The sequence below is a fragment of the Takifugu rubripes genome, chromosome 17 (genome assembly GCF_901000725.2).
Source record: "Takifugu rubripes chromosome 17, fTakRub1.2, whole genome shotgun sequence".
In the NCBI taxonomy this organism is placed as follows: Eukaryota; Metazoa; Chordata; class Actinopteri; order Tetraodontiformes; family Tetraodontidae; genus Takifugu; species Takifugu rubripes.
Window position 1 is genome coordinate 3,948,844 of NC_042301.1, and position 17,840 is coordinate 3,966,683.

General features: G+C 48.1%; 2 protein-coding genes and 1 long non-coding RNA gene across 6 annotated transcripts; 2 read left to right on the top strand and 1 right to left on the bottom strand.

The window, feature by feature from the left end:
- Positions 1-638: 638 nt before the first annotated feature.
- Positions 639-11,670, top strand: pik3r5 (phosphoinositide-3-kinase, regulatory subunit 5). Of its 2 annotated transcripts, none has more exons than XM_011612438.2 (18): positions 639-865; positions 5,219-5,334; positions 6,505-6,605; positions 6,680-6,748; positions 6,895-7,033; positions 7,340-7,409; positions 7,620-7,794; positions 7,871-8,039; positions 8,144-8,212; positions 8,349-9,241; positions 9,325-9,450; positions 9,601-9,732; positions 9,848-9,941; positions 10,042-10,118; positions 10,335-10,428; positions 10,526-10,608; positions 10,729-10,841; positions 11,028-11,670. In XM_011612438.2, the coding sequence occupies exons 2-18, from the start codon at positions 5,232-5,234 to the stop codon at positions 11,176-11,178; spliced, it is 2,658 nt and encodes an 885-aa protein (XP_011610740.2). In that variant the 5' UTR covers positions 639-865; positions 5,219-5,231; the 3' UTR covers positions 11,179-11,670. The 2 variants fall into 2 exon arrangements, with proteins under 2 accessions (XP_011610740.2, XP_011610738.2); XM_011612436.2 differs by having other exon boundaries at positions 640-865; positions 10,726-10,841.
- Positions 11,671-11,791: 121 nt separating this feature from the next.
- On the bottom strand, positions 11,792-17,432 carry LOC105417630 (fibrous sheath CABYR-binding protein-like). 3 transcript variants are annotated; one of them, XM_011612435.2, is made up of 7 exons: positions 17,232-17,429; positions 16,303-16,403; positions 15,827-15,911; positions 14,225-14,464; positions 12,353-13,030; positions 12,099-12,161; positions 11,792-12,026 (listed from the first exon to the last, which is right to left on the bottom strand). In XM_011612435.2, exons 1-6 carry the CDS (start codon positions 17,302-17,304, stop codon positions 12,115-12,117), a joined length of 1,224 nt encoding a protein of 407 aa, XP_011610737.2. In that variant the 5' UTR covers positions 17,305-17,429; the 3' UTR covers positions 11,792-12,026; positions 12,099-12,114. The 3 variants fall into 3 exon arrangements, with proteins under 3 accessions (XP_011610737.2, XP_011610735.2, XP_011610736.2); XM_011612433.2 differs by lacking the exons at positions 11,792-12,026; positions 12,099-12,161 and having other exon boundaries at positions 12,253-13,030; positions 17,232-17,432; XM_011612434.2 differs by lacking the exons at positions 11,792-12,026; positions 12,099-12,161 and having other exon boundaries at positions 12,253-13,030; positions 15,839-15,911; positions 17,232-17,423.
- Positions 12,434-13,650, top strand: LOC115253288 (uncharacterized). Its single transcript, XR_003891591.1, has 2 exons — positions 12,434-12,592; positions 12,677-13,650. It is a non-coding gene; the product is annotated as an uncharacterized lncRNA (long non-coding RNA).
- Positions 17,433-17,840: the final 408 nt, after the last annotated feature.

Consider the following 17,840-nt stretch of genomic DNA (forward strand, 5'->3'; position numbering starts at 1 on the left):
TTATGAGAAGAGAGAGGAAGATGACTGAAACGAGAGACTCGGCACAAATAAAGACGCAAATCTGTGTTTCCGCTGATGGGTTGGTGTTGTTGATCGGTTGGCAACAATGAAGCGCATGACAGGTGAAGAAAAGGATGAAAAAAGAAACAAAGGCACGGAGTGTGAAAATAACATGAAAACAAATGACTTCCTTCAAGGGGCCAACATCCCTTCAAATCCGCATGCTGCTTCGGACGCACATATGCGCGCACATACACACACACCCATCCTTGTACTTCTATCTTTGTGAGAACTTTCATAGACATACTGCACCACCCAGCTCCTTATCCTAACCCTAATCATCCCAACTACATCCCTAAACCCGTTTCCATTTTCAACCTGAAAGCCACGATTTAACACTCAAACACTCCTTTGAATTTGTGAGGACATGTCCTCCCTTCCCATAAATGTCCTCACTTTGTGAGCAGAAAGAGTACATCGGTACGCAATATGTAGTAAACGTGAGGACACCAGCGCAATAACTGTCTCCGTCATTGAGATCACATGCACCTCTCTCATGTATACTTCCTGTTTGTGAGATGAGGGAGAGAGAGAGAAAGAGCGTGTGTGTGTGTCTGTGCGTAAAACGCAGAAGTGAAGCAGCCCCACAGCGGCTGATTTGTCCGTGTTTCGTCACACACAGTCTCTCTCTGTGCCCAGGATGTGGGTTCGCCTGTCAAACTGCGACGCGTGTGCTGACTGGGTGCCCTGGATCTGAGCTGAAGACACAGTGCCTGGGAGATTTTAGGTTATAGTGTTATTTTTTTTCCCCTGTTTTTGGTTTGGACTCACACAGATGCCATGGATGCTGACAAGTAAACATCAGGTAAGTGATTGTATTTTGTTTCCCCCGGCGTCAGGTCAGCTGCTGACGGTCGAGTCTAGGGAAGTCCTCCATTCATCATGACAGAGTTTCCCTCTAATGATTTTCTGATTTCTAAGGTTCAGTACGTGAATGATGTTTGTGTCAGAATCAGCCCAACTCTAGGGGGTTAAAGAAGCCCTGTGATACCATTTTGGGAACTTCTGCTTTCTCAGAAGTTGCACTGTATATGAATCATGTTTTAAAAAAAAACTCTTGGAGGAAGCATGTAGAAGCCTTTAAATATCACGAGTTTGCATCTGGAAGTGGGAGCAGTTAGTTTAATGCAATCTCAGATGTGTCAGTGCCTTAAAGTGCAGCTCCATTGAATTATTAAAGTGGAGATGCTGAATCATGAGTTTACGAACATGGAACCTCGCAGGGGTGCAGGAGAATCTTGTTCACCATCGGTGCTGCATCGGTTCATCGACAACAGAAATCAGTAATTGGACTCCACCCTCCAGAAACCATCCCGAGCCAACACCTAAACCCTGCATCCTTGTTATCACCAGAGACACGTCACCCTGTGGTCTACAGACCCGTCAGTGTCTACTCTTTTCCTGTCCCGACAGGTTTTTGTCTCTCTGGTCTGTCGATCTGCCCTCAGCTGCGCTTTCATATTCAAAATGTTGCCGCCACACTGACAACGAAACCGATCTCAAGCGCTCCGGTTGCTCCTCACCATCGCGCCGAAGGGACAAAGGAAACAATGTCTTCACACTAAAAGTCACTCAAACAGCTGGGGCTCAGCAGAGCACGGTGGGGGGGGGGGGGGGGGGGGGGGGATCTCGGTGGCGTCGTTCCTTGAAGCCTGTGGCCGTTGGATGGTATCACCCAGCCTTGTTCGAAATTGTTCGATTACGCAATCGCTTTTAGTACAATTGTCGCCCATCCTGTTGAGAAATGACAACTATCACTCAGAACTCTGATTTCAAATCTGGAGATCTTTGTTTTTTTTAAAAAATATTTTTGAGTGTGTGTTTGCCGTATCCTTGCGCGCCTGCTTGTTTTTCTCTGTAATGCTTCCTGTTTGCCTCTTCACACCTGTGCTATCAGAAGAATCTCACTCTTCATCTTTCTGAAGTGCAGTTTGAGGTCAACATCCCCGAATGGGTACGAGCGTGTTTGCGAGTGAAAAACACGGCTGATGCTGCACATACAAGAATGCGTGCTGGGAGTTTTTGCACAGTCAAACTATTGGTGGAGGGGGAACTACACGCACAGCAGCAACACATCCCTGCACATGAATAAATGGATAAAATCGCTGTTTTCATTTAGCTGAGAGGGAAGTCTTTCTCTACCCTTCCAGTCCTGGTGTCCACCTTTTACTCCAGGTCTGTTTTGAGAGACTGCTGAGTTCTCACCAGTAGTTTTTGTTTGAACTGAAGGGAAACGGTCGCTGCGGAGCTTTGGAGTTGTTTCCTAAAACCATCAGAGATTAGTTTCCATCCAGTGGGTCAGCGGAGAGTAAGGATAACAGTTCTTAAGGCCAACAAAGGTGGGCTGGATGTGAATGCGGCGCTCTATTAATCAAATAACAGACACCAACGCTGTGCACACACACACAGACTCACACGCACACAGGCTTTCAATGGCCTGTGGGAGTATATCTCAGAGTCTGATCACACCACAACAATAGAGAGGCACCTGCTTCCTCAGCTGAGCAGGGAAGCTCACTTCCTGTTAGGAAGCAGTTGGTAATGGGATCAGTGGGAGAGATGGGAAACGTTCTGCCAGGAGATGGAAAAGGGGGGAAGAGGGGAGAGCTTGAGAAAAGGCAGAGGGTCACAGGTGGAGGTGAACTGCTCCAGGTTGACTCGAGGAGGTGATCAATTTACCGTGGTGGCTGGAGATTTCATAGGCTGAGCTTGATGTCAATGAGGGGGACATCCCAGGCATTAGCGCGAGAGGGGACGTTGGCGGATTTCGAATGCTCACAATCTCAAACAGCCATGTGAGAATCGACGTGTTGCTCTGAAAATCTGCAGCTTTTTGCCGTGAATTAGGAGCAGTAAAAAGTGGAAGTGGCCCTGTTGGTGCGCTGCATACGTACATCCTCTTATGACAGATGCCCGCGTTGAACGCCAGCGTCTCCACATAAACAACTGCGATGACTCACTGACTTTAGCGTTGAGCCTGTCACCAGATCTCTCCGATAACTGACGCTTAGTCCTGGCCACTACCCTCTCGCACATTCATTGAGTGGCAATCGTGATTTTAGGCCCCGTGAGGGTGGACGTACTCCCCCTTGCAGCATCGTGTAATCCACTGGTTTTGAAATTCTGACCTTTCCACAAACCCACAGAACACCAGCTGCCAGTAAACCTAAAAACCCTTTCAGTATGTCGTACCACCTCATACGGGGGCTTCGCCTTTTTAATTATCTTTGCACGTCTCTATTAAACCAACCCTGGAGGCAGGGGCCATCGCGGCGCTGACTTATTAGTTCCTTCCACTTTGCCTGGGCTCTGGTCCAGCTCGGGCTGACCCTGACAAAGACCGGAGCCCTCAGCACATGTGGCCAACGCGCTCGGCTCTACGGCCCACTTGGGGCCGCTCGGGACACTTCTCAGACACAATGCACCCCCCCGGGGAGTCCCGACTACCGGGAGAGAGAGCGTTCATGTGTTTATGTCTTTAAAGGTCAGTATTGTTGTTGAATGCTGACTGAAGGAAAAGGGCCAATGGGAGGATTGAGTTTCGTTCCTCTGAGCTCGGTTTGCTTGAGTTTCCTGCCCATCCCTGTTTACCAGTATAAATGAATGGCACAGGTGTGTGTGTGTGTGTGTGTGTGTGCGTGCGGGTGTGTTTCCTAAAACTGGTTAACTGAAAGTGGTGGTTTTAAAGGTTAGGTGAGTTTAGGGGATTGAGTCATTCATCTCACAGCCGTGAGAGATCTTGTGTGCACTTGTAGTTATTTCAAATCTTTGTGCGTACTTGGGGAATTTGTAGTTCTCTCTGGGGAATTTTTAAAACGATTATGCAAAACCTGTCTTTGATGTCAGGGGCATTACTCATTGCGTACTTTTGACTTAAGTGGGCCGAAAAGTGAGGCTTTTGCCTTCTTTCTGTAGCAAAGCAGTTTATTTCCATTCCCCCAAATTGGTATATTTTTCATGTTTGTGTAATCCGGCCCAAATGCACCTGAGGATCAAAAGAGCTCTCAAACTCTTCCTAATCGTGACCACTGAAGAAACCCCAGTGTGTGTTGATGAAATTGCCACCTTCAGTAGTTGTTAGGTTTGTTAAGTCGCTGTTTTGGCCTGACAGGTATTTAATTTTAGTCTGACCTGATTGTTTGAGAGTGAACTGTTGGATGTCCATGACCTGACGGCCTATCTCTCTGTGTTTGCACCTCCAGTTCATCCTCAGAATAACAATGCGTGAGCGGTTCAGGATGTTCTGAACGAGTGTGACGTGGCTGTTTTCGCCATCGTTTGATGCCGAAGCTGTCACAATGCTGCAGACGTCACCTGCGGCTTTTCTCTGTCCTGGTACCTTTTCTCTGTCCTGGTACCTTTTCTCTGTCCTGGTACCTTTTCTCTGTCCTGGTACCTTTTCTCTGTCCTGGTACCTTTTCTCTGTTCTGTTACCTTTTCTCTGTTCTGTTACCTTTTCTCTGTCCTGTCACCTTTTCTCTTTCCTGTTACCTTTTCTCTGTCCTGGTACCTTTTCTCTGTCCTGTCACCTTTTCTCTGTCCTGGTACCTTTTCTCTGTCCTGTTACCTTTTCTCTGTCCTGTTACCTTTTCTCTGTCCTGTTACCTTTTCTCTGTCCTGTCACCTTTTCTCTTTCCTGTTACCTTTTCTCTGTCCTGGTACCTTTTCTCTGTCCTGTTACCTTTTCTCTGTCCTGTCACCTTTTCTCTGTCCTGTCACCTTTTCTCTGTCCTGGTACCTTTTCTCTGTCCTGGTACCTTTTCTCTGTCCTGTTACCTTTTCTCTTTCCTGTTACCTTTTCTCTGTCCGGTTACCTTTTCTCTGTCCTGTTACCTTTTCTCTGTCCTGTTACCTTTTCTCTTTCCTGTTACCTTTTCTCTTTCCCGTTACCTTTTCTCTGTCCTGTTACCTTGTGGCTGCAGCTGAATGTGTCCTCCCAGGGTTCAGACCGCTTGTCCATTTGTCCTTTCCCTAGAAGCATTTGATTATCGCAGTTTATCAACTGGTTTTCATACCTACTCAGGCGTTTGCACGCCCTCAAGTAAACCACGGAGGACAATGTGCACTTGGACTAAAGATACATAACATGTATCAATGTGTGACATGTATTTTCATATTATGAAAATAACACCAAGCTCCATCTCTTGTCCCTGAGCAGAACCCGAGCAGCCATGATGCAGCACACCTCGTGCACCGAGGACAGGATCCAGCACGCCCTGGACATGTGTCTGGATGGACTGAGGAAAAGCCCGGCCTCAGCCCACAACTGGAACGGTAAGATCTGAATAACAAAACCCCTGTTTTAGCCTTTCAGCGAGAGCAAGTGCCTTTCTATGGAAATAGAGCACCTCTAAATCCACAGAAATGCATTTTTACAAAGGTGCAATGGGCTACGGTGCAGACCCAGCGTGACTTCAATGTGGTCCTGCAGGAGTAAATTGAGACCGTACAGTTTGCATTTGAAAATGAGAACGCAACTTATTTTCAGAATTGAACTTTGCGGTACACTGTCCCTGATATTTTGGTCGTATGATGCCAACCTGTGCCACCAAATTACTGTTTCCTGGAATGAAAAGAGCAGTTGTTTCTCAGAAGTATCACTTTTTTTTAACACGATCACACTGAGCAGAAACCGCTCGCCTCTTCCCGCTTCCTCAGCTAACTGCGACACGAAGGCAAACGCTCTGCCGCCACGTGAATGCACAAACAGCTTGTTGTTGCCAGCAGTTCAACTCAGATCAGGCAGGGAAGGCGTCAACCGAGAGCTGGGAGGAAGTCGTGCGGATCGAGAGCTGGGAGGAAGTGGTGGTTGCGCGGTATGAGCGGAGAATCGCGCTACCAGCTGGAGTGTTGTTTGTCATTGAAGATGCTCTCATTCACAAGCCGCAGGCTCATCCTTCTCATTCTAAATCTGTCCCTCTGGGGGGGGTCTTCCCATGACCGTCGCCTTGACTGGACCGACGGCGTCTCGGGAAAACGCCTCTGCGAGCTGCTGATGTGTGACTTTTGTTGAGACGGGGTGAACAACCTCATTCTCATGCGGTTCGAGAGCTTTGTGTTTAAAAAAAATGATGATCTGCGGTCTCCAACCTGTCAGACGGTACCTTTCTGTATTTTCATCCGTCCCGGTTGATCAGAAGGATCAGGCGTTGGTCTGGTTGGGATGTCACTGGTGAATCAGACGTTCTCTGGAAGGTTTTTACAGTTAGCTTGTGTATTGCCTGTCCTTAGTAAATGTGTGTATTAAATCCCCGCAAAGTTTTTCTTGTAAAGAGGAGACTAATCGTATCAAAATCAAGGGTTTCAGTCTCTTGTCTCAGTTCTGCATTCAGAACAGAACAGATACATTTTGGCTTTGGCGTTTTTATATAGCAGACAGATAGAAAATGTGTTTTTTGCCCATGAATCTCCATCGTCATGTCTTAACGGTGCTAATGTGTGCAGCCGGTCAGTCGATGAACCGCTGGAGCCTGGAAGAGATGGTGAAGAGGGACCCCGACAACTTCCTGATCCTGTTACAGCAGATCATCAGAAAAGCCAGAGAGGTGAGTGGTCACAAACAGTCCAAGAAGTCAAGCTGCCCGCCGTGCCCCGCTCACTTTCCTCCAACTGCCTTCAGGTTCTGGAGGAGTGTCAGTACGAGCTGGTGGCCCCCCTCGCTATCATGTTCTCCTCTACGCTGCTTCAGGTACATATGTGACATCGGTTCTCCAGCATCTTGGACAGTTTGCTCCATTCAGTTGTTCCTGGCTCCTCCCACCAAACCACTCTAACCTTTTGTTAAGCCGCTAACAGAATTCTGATCAGACATCTGTTTTGCACTGTTGTTTGCAGACGCCGCACTGCCCTCCGGACACAAAGCTGCTGGAAGAGGCAGAAGAGGTGTTTCGCCACTTTCTCACCTGGCCTGAACCTTTTAGCAGTGTGTGTAGAAACCTCCTCACCACACTACAGCTGGAGCAAAAAGCCCCTGGTAAGTCTGTGTGTGTGAGTGTCTGTGTGTGTGAATGGCATATTGCCGGCACTTTTCTGCCCTCTAGTGGCAAATTTGAAACACTCAGTCATGGAGACAAACGCCAACCGGGGCAACAAGAGGACAATAATGCAGCTTTTTAGCGACTTCTGTGTTTGCATTATTGATGTGTTTTTTTCTGCTGACATGGGAAAATTCTCCTCAACATCACCAGCTGCTTTGAAAAGTGTGACTGTGGTGTTCTGATGAGATAAAGCTTAAATACTGAGTCCATTATCTTATATGTATGTATCTTCTTTCCCCCAGGTATTTCTTTTCAGAGACTGGTGAGAGAAGAGCAGGGCATCATCACATCCAGCCAGAGTTCCACAACAATGTAAATCTCAGAAATGTTCTATTTTAGAACAGATTTATATCTAAATCACACACTCTGAGTTTACCTGTTAAGGGACCACGAAGTTGCTAGTATGCCAATAATAGTTCATATTCATTCAGAAGCTGTACACAATTATACCGACGCGCTTGCTTTCCTTCTGTGCGAGCGTTAACGTGCACGCTCACACCTTACTGCTTGTGTCTGCTGCAGGACCGTCCTGCTGATGAACCCCGGCGAGGTGCCCGCCGAATTTCTCTCCGTGGCCGAACAGCTCAGTTGTGTTCAGCACCTGCAGAGAGAGAGCTACATCACCCTGATCAAACACTGCTTCCAGTCGGCACTGGGCACCAAATACCCCCTCCAGCACATCCACAGGGTCCTGCAGGTATGTGCCATACAGTAGATGGACCCATTATACGTGCACTTTATCTGTATTTGCTTATCTGGGATGCTCTCTGCAGCCTAAGCCTGTGAGTGAACTGTCAGAGATCTTCTCTGAAGTCAGCGACGTCCTCGAGGCTGCCGCCGCCACCAGCTGCCCGCAGAAGGGTCGCGCGCACCTCGTCCAGGAGCTTGAGCAACTAAGAGAGAGGATGAACATCCCGGCCTCCAGTGGGAGAAAATCTGACGGTATTGACACCGGCTCAGTGCAAACGCTGCACCTCTCAGGATGTACGATGAGATTTGGCTTCACCGCTGCTGTCCCCCCCCCCCCCCTCTTGTTTTCCTCTCAGGGATGCTGCAAACTCTCCCACTGCCCACTGCCAAGTGTTACATGTTTCACTGGGAAAAAGACAACTTTGGTAAATTTAACAGGATAAAGATTCAACATTCCTTCTGCCAATGATTGAATTCAAATGCACATTGCTGTAACATTAGAATCTGCCTTTAGTTTCTGAGCGTTTTGATCTTCATTATGGCCGCTACTGGTGTCTGCAGATGTTCTGAACACCCTTTTGGAGCACGACCTTGACGACCTTGCCCCCAACGGGCAGCTTGATGAGGGGGAAGAGGAGGTGGACATTAATTATGAGGAGGAAGAGGATGTGCCAGAGACTGACGGGGAAGGAGAGCAGGAGGAAGACATCGAACTCCCGTCAATCATCCCCGCTGACTGTGGCCCCGCCCATCGCGCCTCCACCTTCTCCACCTTCTCCACCATCTCCTCCCTATCAACTGCATCTAAAGACTCTATGTTCTCCGTACTGTCTGCGACCTCGGAGTCCTACGCCCTCTCACAGTTCTCGACCACGTCCGGGGCTGACAGCGACTTCTTTGAAGATTCGGACGATTGCATCTCCTCCTCACCTGTCAGTGAAAAATGCTCGCCAAAATCGGCCAATAAGGCTTCGGCTCGGCTCAGCCAGCACTTGTATCGGCTCTTCAAACCCAGGAGCCCCCGGTCGATCAGCAGAGCCAAGAGCTTAGGAAACCCAGAAGCCAAAGACCTTTTAGTGTTGAGGGAGAAACGCTCCAACTCCCTCCCCCAGCAGGTCAAGCTGCTCAGCCCCGAGCCGCTACTCAGCCCCCAAAGTCAAACCCTGAGACACGTGTGCTACCGTAGGAGGCCCATTCTCAGCAGTGATGAAGACAGTAAGAACACCACGCTGAGGGTTGTGGTGTTTGGTGCAGACCACGTAGCGGGGAAGGTGGCCCGGGCCTACAGTAGCCTGAGGAGAAAGGAGAGTGCGTGTCCGCGCCTCACCAGGGCCTTTAACCTTCAATTCTACTTTGTACCGGTGAAGAGAGACCCAGCGGCAGGCCTGGGGGGTCTGAAGAGTCCGAGTCCTGTGGTCCAGACAGGAACTCTGAGAGGAGGAACTCTGTCCAACGTGAGTAAAATACTCACGCGCTGGCTTCAAACGTTTTATTTGCAAGTCAGACGAACTTGAGGTGGTTGTTTTTGACGATGCAGGATCTTCAGCTGACCGGCGCGGGGGACAGTACAAATGACATCGCCCATCTCCTCGGCATGCTGGACCCTTGGTACGAAAGGAACACGCTCAGCCTTCTTGACCTGCCTGCTAGCATCGTGTGCCAGGTACGAGTTGGTTTTCACATTCCACTTTTCCTTCAGGACAAAAATGCTAACAGAGAGCTGACAAACGTTAGCCTGAACTCAGCATTATTAACGTTTTGCTCATGCAACGATCATAAATGCTCATACTAAATCCCTCATTATGTTCTCCAGCAAACCTCAAAGACGGAGTCTGACTCCTATGACGATTCCTATGAGCAGCGTCTCCCAATTCTGGCTGACTTGGTCCTGTATTACTGCCGCCATGCTTCCAGTCCAACGCTAATCCAGCTTTATCAGGCTGAGGTCAGACCTATTTCTACATTTTTACACAAAAAACACACAAGTACAATCTTAAACAATGTCTCACAACGATTAAACTCTGCGACACGCTTCCTGAATTGCATATTTTTGTTCGCAGCTGTCGTTAGCCAGCGGAGAGAGACGGACCGAGGTCTTCATCCATTCCTTGGAGATGGGTCACACTGCGGGAACACGGGCAGTCAAGGCCATGGGTGAGCATGCACAAACTCTAAATAGGTGCTCTGGTCTGGCCTAGAAACCCACGACAAACACATGTGTCAGAGCTGTGAACTTTAACATCTTTCTGCACAGGCGCTGCCAGCAAACGCTTTGGGATTGATGGTGATCGAGAAGCTGTCCCTCTTATGTTGGAGGTGGTGTACAACAGGGTAAAAACACTGTTGATTTAGGTTTTTTAAATCGATTTCACTTAAAAGTGTGACTCCAGATGAGTTCCTGGAAGTATTAATGCAGCAAATGTACATTCCACTTTTAATAAATAAAACAAATAAACTTAACTTTGGCTCGATATGAACGGAAGTAATAAAAGCGACCAGCAGGGGGCTCTGTTGACCTTCTGTCTTCTATCTATCTTTTTATTTTAGGTGGTGATAAGTGGCAGAAGTCACTGGAAAAAAGACACCAAAGTCTGTACTTCTATAAACTTAACCAAAGCCTGCAAGACCCCAGGGGAGCTTGGTTAGTCTCACACGTCTGATGCCACATAAGAGGGTTTTTTTGGGAGCTACAAATGGGTCTGAACTCTCGTCATTTGTCTTGCAACAATCCCGCTTAGATTCGAAGATGGAGTGCCTGCAGCTTACGATGACCGAGGTCCTGAAAAGGCAGAACAGCAAAAGTAAAAAAGGCTACAATCAGGTGAGATTATGAGTCCCGCCGCACACGCAAACTGACAGTTTGGCTCGACGGTGTACAGAAATATAAAAAACTCTAAACTGTTCTAAACTATAAAACTATTTTTCTTCTTTTATTCAGCAGCTGAACCTGACAGAAGTGAAAGTGGACAAAGTGCAGGTCAGTGGTGCCGGAAACACCACTTTTGCTGTTTGCCTGGACCAGGACGAGAAAAAAATCCTGCAGAGTGTCACCAGGTGAAGTGAATTTTTATTTTATTTCCAGGTTATTGTTTGGATTTTTACATTTTCTCCTCTCGCCTCTGCAGCCCAGAATCCTCTCTGGGAATACAAATGTACCAAAACCCCCAAAAGTGGAAGCTTAACAGTGGAAATGCTTTTTTTTCCTAACCAAATCCTTCTGTTTGTCTCTCTCCCTTGTAGATGTGACATCTCCGTGTGTTATAAACCTGACAGCTCCACTGACTGGAGGCTAAGAAGATCCCAGACTTCCGCCCAAATTCAGCCTCTCAATCCCACCTTCTGCTCTCTCCTCTGCCTGCCCATCTTTACCTTCAGTGGGGCTCTTCCCTGAACTCTCTGACTTGGACAGTTTGCTGTGGTTTGTCCTGAAGAGCGATGACGCGAAGCGTTCGTGATTTCAGAACGGCGTCTGAAAGACACTAGATTTGGGCTGAGGTCAGGTGTTATTGAGGCGACTGTGTTCATCGGTTCTAGCACCACCGCTGTGTAAATCTGCAGCCCAGGGAGAGCCCCAGCACGGTTGGAGGATCACTGTGGATCACCTTGTCTTGAAGTCACTTTCCAAATGACATTAAGAAGTTTTGTTCCTTTTTAAAATAACAGAAAATGTCTTTACGTCTGACTATGTGCTGCCTCCTTTGGGGTGACAACAGGACACTATGGGTATACCGAATATGTAAATAATTTCTTTGTGTTGTATTTTATTTCAAATGTATGATATTTTATGTCTGCTAGACATGTGCTTCAAACTGAAATCGTTTCTCCTAAGGAGTTTTAGAGAATTTGTTATATTAACGTAAGTAATAAAAACGTCCAGCAGGGGCGCTGTTGGTCTACTGTCTTAAGTCGAAGTACGGATGAGAATTTTGTCAAGCGTCTATCTATCTATCTATCTATCTATCTATCTATCTATCTATCTATCTATCTATCTATCTATCTATCTATTTATCTCAGTCTTTGAGTGAATTTTGTTTTTCAAGTAGTCAAGCGACTCTTCTCTGTTGGTTTTTAACTATTTGTCCTAATTTCATATATATATCGGTTCAGAATCAACCCGAAAGCATCAGTGCAGTAATAGTTTGTGGAATCGTTGTGCTACTGCGACATCAAGACCATTTTAAATCAGCGACTCGGCGAGGAGCGAGTGTTGTGGGAGGCTGCTCCTTCCTCATGACGCGGCTGAAACGCACAAAGGAACGCTGTCAACACCACGCGCACATGAAAAGATGCTCAGTCAGATGCTGCTTTTACCTTAGTAGCTGTGTTATTACATCAGAGAGCAGCTCCTAACAGTCCAGCTGGACACCTTTGGCTCTGTAATGTAAAGCAGAACGTTGCCATGGTTACTTTAATCTTTCATTTCTGGAGTGTAGACTGTTTCCGAGGTCTGCTTCCATCCTCTGCGTGTGTTTTATGTCTCTACTTTGCAGAGTTCATGTAGCATCAGAGCCAAAGTCGTCCATTAACGACAGCAAGAGTGGATATTATGGTGTGGATGCTCTTACTATGTGACTCTTCACTCTTTGTTTCATCAGTGGCTGCTTCGCTCAACGCTTCCTCTCCCTGAGCAGCAGGCGGAACCGTTTCCACAACACTTTGGCAGAGCGGTGGCGTTTCTGGAGGTTCCGATGTGCATTTGGGATCTTCGGCTGGAAGAACTTCAGGCTCTGCAGAGGTCTCTGCTGAACTTACATCCTCTCCCTGCTCCACTGACCTCTCAGGAGCCGTGACCATCGTCTCCTCAGGTAACGCAGCCTCCTCAGGTGTTGTGGCCTCCAAAGCCTCCTCTGAAGGGGTAGGACTCTCATCTGACATGGTCTTCTCTGCAGGAGCAGGATCTAGAGGCGAGATATCTGAGGAGGGGTCCGTGTCTGGAGCGCCTCCTGTCCCCTGAGGTTCAGCATCATCAGTTGCCGTCTCCTGGGGAGGAGGTGCAGACTCCTGCTCCTCTTCCTCCGCAGGCTTCAGCTCCTGCTCGTTCGCTGCAGCAGCTCCACCGTCACCGTCTTCGTTCCCCGTCACCTCTTCAGGTTTTGGCTGGATTTCCTCCAGCAACGAGCTGGGTCCTTTAGAGTCTTGCTCTGTCGTCCTGATGACGTTCACCAGGCTCCCGTCACCAACGGAAGCTGCTGCGATCTCAACCGTCGACCCTGCCAAGATCTTCACAGCAGCCATCAGATCCCCTTTAAAAGACAGAAGAACCGACATCAGAAGTGCACTGACTGTTTCTGGTTCTGATTAAGAACATTTTAGTGACGACAACAGCGACGATTGTGAACGTGCCACGTCATACACGCAGTGGTGTCCAGATCCAGTCCACGATGGCTGCAATCCAACCGGGAATTCTGTCCTACCAGGTAGATTCCCATGGGATCCCCTTTTCTTCGGTGACAGCGGTTTCTGCCCGGTAGGACAGGAAACCCGGCTGGATTTTGACCCTCGTGGACTGGGTCTGGACACCGCTGCTCTAAACCGTCGATTTCCCCATAAAGAAAGAACCCCTGCTATTCTGCTATACATGACACTTTATTTTCAGCACTAACCTTGGGGACATCGTCCCACATCCCAGGTGACCTACCTGAGGGAGCTGTTTACCCAGGCAGGGTTTAAGGGGAAGCCGTGGGGTGTGGAAGCACTACAGGAGATGACCTGTCTGGCGCATTAAGCTGTCAGTTTTTAAAAAAGAAGCATCAAACCTGGCTGAAGGATGTTAGGTGAACCAGTGTTTGATAGATTATCTCTGCCTGTTTGATTGTTTCCTGGTTAAAGTAATAAAGGTGAACAGCAAAGCAGTGACCATAAATGTGTATTCCACCAAACAGCGTTTCTTTTATTTGCAACAGAAGCTCAAACGCAAGCTTCGTATAAAGCAAGTGCATTTTATTTATTTTTATTATTCGAACACTTGACTTTAACAACCACAGTGAAAGGCGGGTAACAGTTCTGTGGTGATCTCTGAAGATTTTCTAAAAAAATGAAGATTGCTGAAGGGAGAGAAGCCGTTTAAAGCGAAATCAAGAGGTCTTATGTGTTGCGATGTCATAATTATGGTATGTAAAGGTGGGAGTAATAGCAGAGAGCTGAACAAAACAGTATTATTGCCGAAAGGGCACTTCCAACTTCCCGTTTCTGGAATATTGTTTGGTATTCCCACAGTATTCCTACGTTTTTCCTACATCCTTGGACCCTCGTCTCCTCACCAGACACGTGACTCTCCCACCTGCATCTACGCAGTAACACGCTGGCTTGGGTCTAAAGGTCGGGGTGAATACAGGGAGGGACTGGAAAAAGGCGTGATGGACACAGGCACGACTCCTGGACGTGGAGCTATGGGGGGGAGACACTTTCAGGGGCGCCGCCATCGACCGCTGCCGTACCAGCACCGACGTGGGCCGCCGTCGACGTCTCAGGCGGAGCGGCGCCCTCTGCTCCCCCAGAGGCCTCGGCAGCTGTTCCTGGAGCTTCCGCAGGTTCCTCAGAGACGGCCTCGGCGGCTGCTTCTTCAGACGACACCACGGGGTCAGCGCTCACCTCCGCCGCCTCCTCGGGAGGAGCGGAGACAGACTCTGGGATGACCTCCGCCACCTCGGCTGGTGCAGGTTCAGCGGCTGGAGTTGCTGGAAATGAAGAAGGGATTAACTCTTGAGGTTAGTGGAATAATTATTAGCTTTTGTTAAATCGAGGAATGGGAAAGTGTTTCCATCCTCGTCTCTTATCTGAACTGGGTGATGGTGATGTTGCGCTTTTGCTCGGTTGTCAGGGCGACCGTGACGCTCAGGCTGCAGCTAATCCATCTGATGATTATTGAAGCCGAGTTCACATCGTCCGCCGTGCCTCCGTTTAAAATGGCGGTGCGACTACAGAAATCAGGCATCTAATTTTATTTAGAATAATCAACTACATGGATTCATTGTGGCACCTTGACACCCTGAGTCAGTCTAAAGCAGCCACAACATGCTAACGTTAGCTAGCCCCCTAATCAAATTCCGCTCCGTGTTTAGATGGCTCAGCACAATACGATCCCTGATTGCAGTCAGTTATCACCACGTCCATCCAGGTGTTTCTGTCATCGCTTCCAGAACCGATTCCCCCGACTGTGTAATGCAGGAGGCGGTTGGTTTACAGCACAGGCTGTGCAGAGGTCGCGGCCGTCAGTAGCGCAGCTTCACGCTCCGTTTGAGAACAAAACAAACAGAGTTTGCGAGAACAGCAGCTGCTTCTGCCAGTGGCGGCCTGGCTGTTAATCTGGGCGCAGAGCCATGGCGTCTCTGGGCTCAGGCCGCCTGAATAGACACATCATTTGCAGACAGATATCGGAACAGACAGGCAAGATAACGCTATTGAGTGCGATCAGTCCACCATGTTTCAAACTGAAAGACCGCTGGCCTCCGTCTGTTTCTACTCTCACTACATCTCGGTGGTCACCGGTTCTACATCTCCCCCTGATGCATGACTTTGGGCGGCCAGAGAGAACCCACGGAGAGAACAAGCAAACCACACAGAAAAGCCTCTGTCGGCCAGGAAGATTCGAACCTGAGACCTTTAGATGATGCTCAAAATGTGGGAAAATAGCTTTTTCCATCAGAGATTCCCATCAAACATGGAAAACATGTTTTAAAAGTTCAATTTTTTGCCATATTAGATTGATTAATGCAGGACTCTGATCAACTCTCAGTTGTTGCAAGTATATTATAAACGTTTTTTTTGGTCCTTTGTTGATCCAGTGTGAGTTTAATCACATTTACACAACAGCATCCATTGAAAACCTGACAGAAATGTGACTACACTGTCCCAAAAATTAAAACAAAGTGGAATTTTTATTGTATTCGTGCTGACTACTCGCTTCCTGACAGAATCGCGACTTTGACTGTAACTGTGATGCTCGAAACGGGCACATCAGGAAATTGCAAAAGGCATAAAGATTATGTCCTGTCTATGCAGGAAGTGGGATCCATCAGGAGGGTTGTGTGTGTGTGTACCTTCAAACTGACCCTTATCTGTGGAGCCCATACCAGCGAGTCTGCTCTCATAGCGCTCCGTGTCACTGTTGATGGTCTTGTAGGCCTGAGGGAAAATAAGTGAGACATCAAAGATAGAAGGAAACATACAGCCGCAGTGTTGCGAAACGGTCAACGGAGACATTGTGCCAGGACAAAAGGCCGAGTGGAGAAAGCACCAAGAACCATCCCGCTTGTTCCAGTTTTCTGCCGCAGTGATGTCAGACAGTCTAGTCGGTGTTGAGACTGCAGCTCGCTGCCCATTGTTAAAAAAAACCAACAACAACAACACGGTGTCTCATGTGCTAACTCGCTAGCTTACTGTCACATGCACGGTTCCACCCACTGAGGAGGAAAAGTGCCCTCAGGGTACAGGATGCAAGTTTATTATGCTGTCTGGACGCCATGTGATTTTACAGGCTGATTTAACCATGCTAATGTGTGCATCAGGTACTCACATAGACGAGGGCAGCCGTGAGGCCCCCTCCGCAAAGAACAAAGTAGGTTGTGTTGAAGGAGCCACCAGGAAGCCCAGAGGCCAGGAGTCGCACCGGAGCCCCTGTACAGGGAGATTTATGAGACATTTTGGGTTTAGAATGTGATTTTCCTCAATCGCACAACAGAAATATGCCTGTGTTACGCAGGCTGAGTCGCAGGACCGAGTCCAAGAGCAGGTTATTTATACGGGTAATCGGTTAATCCCCGCGGTGGCGTTTGAGCCTGCAAAAACAGACGTGCGTCAGCCAGCACCAGCCAAAATGGCTGCCGTGTTGTAAACGACACACGTGTGCGGCGGGCTGGACAGGCGCCGCTCGCGCATCGCTGCAAGGTTTAATGAAGAGCGGAGATGATGCAGGCGTGCAGAGCCACCAGGACCGTCTGCCGTGGACCCCTCAGCCTGGTTTGAGCCGCATCATCAGGCACCAGGAACGTCGCTGCAGCCGTTTGGCCTCCAGCTGAATTCCTCAAACAAGAGACAAACTGTCCTGCAAAGACATTTGATCACGTTTCAAACCGCATTTAACCTGTTTACATGCTCGCCACAGCCAGTAAGTAAAGTGAGGTGAAATTTTCAGGTGTTCATTTGGGACCTGGAATAAATAAACAAATAAATAAAGCAGGTTCGAAGCTTTCAACCCTTCAACCATTTCTCATGCGAACGGCGTGTTTCCCAAATCGGACACGCCCCCTCTGACATTTCCACTAAGCTTAAACAGATTTAAAAGCGGGAATTAAACTCAAACCACGAATTAAACAACCTCATAATTGTTTTTTAATCGCCCGGTTTCAGACAGAAGAAGAAGAAGACAGAAGAAGTTCTTGATGTTGCTGTAATTAATATAAAGAACCTTAATGTGAAAAGTTCTTCACTAACAACCAGACTCACCGTTTCTGGGTGCGGGTTTGAAAACTCTCCGAGCCAAAGGTGCGGCCCTCTTCCATGCCTGTCTGCAGAACATGTTGTCCGGTGATCTGTCCGTGTGTTTGCAGAATGAGGAGATGAACTGCTGCAGCAGCACCGCGGGAGCGCGCAAGTATGCGCCCCCTGTCGGCGACCAGGTGACAAGCACATTTATTTATAGTGGCGGTTTTGTTGGCGCTTTTTAGTAGGTTGTAATCTGATGAAGTCACCCAGGACGGACACATGCTGGTCCTGCCGTGACTGCACAGAGGATCAGCCTTTGCTCACGCTTCCAGGTGGATTACTCCCCCCTGCTGTTCCACGAAAGTGAATTGTTGCGTAACACACACGGCTACAGAAGAGGATTTACGCCATTCAGTGAGGAAAAAGTTTGCAAAAACTGCCGCTTTCTTTACATCTACAGAGATTTCAGACAGGACTTGATGATGTGATGCTCATAGATAAGCATCACATGTGAGTGCAAAGGTCATTCCAAAATGCTGTTTTTTTTAAAAAATGTCCTTCATTTGTGATTAATTAACTTTGTTTTCCCGCTGAAACTGTAATGAATGGGCATTGTTCAAACAAATTCCC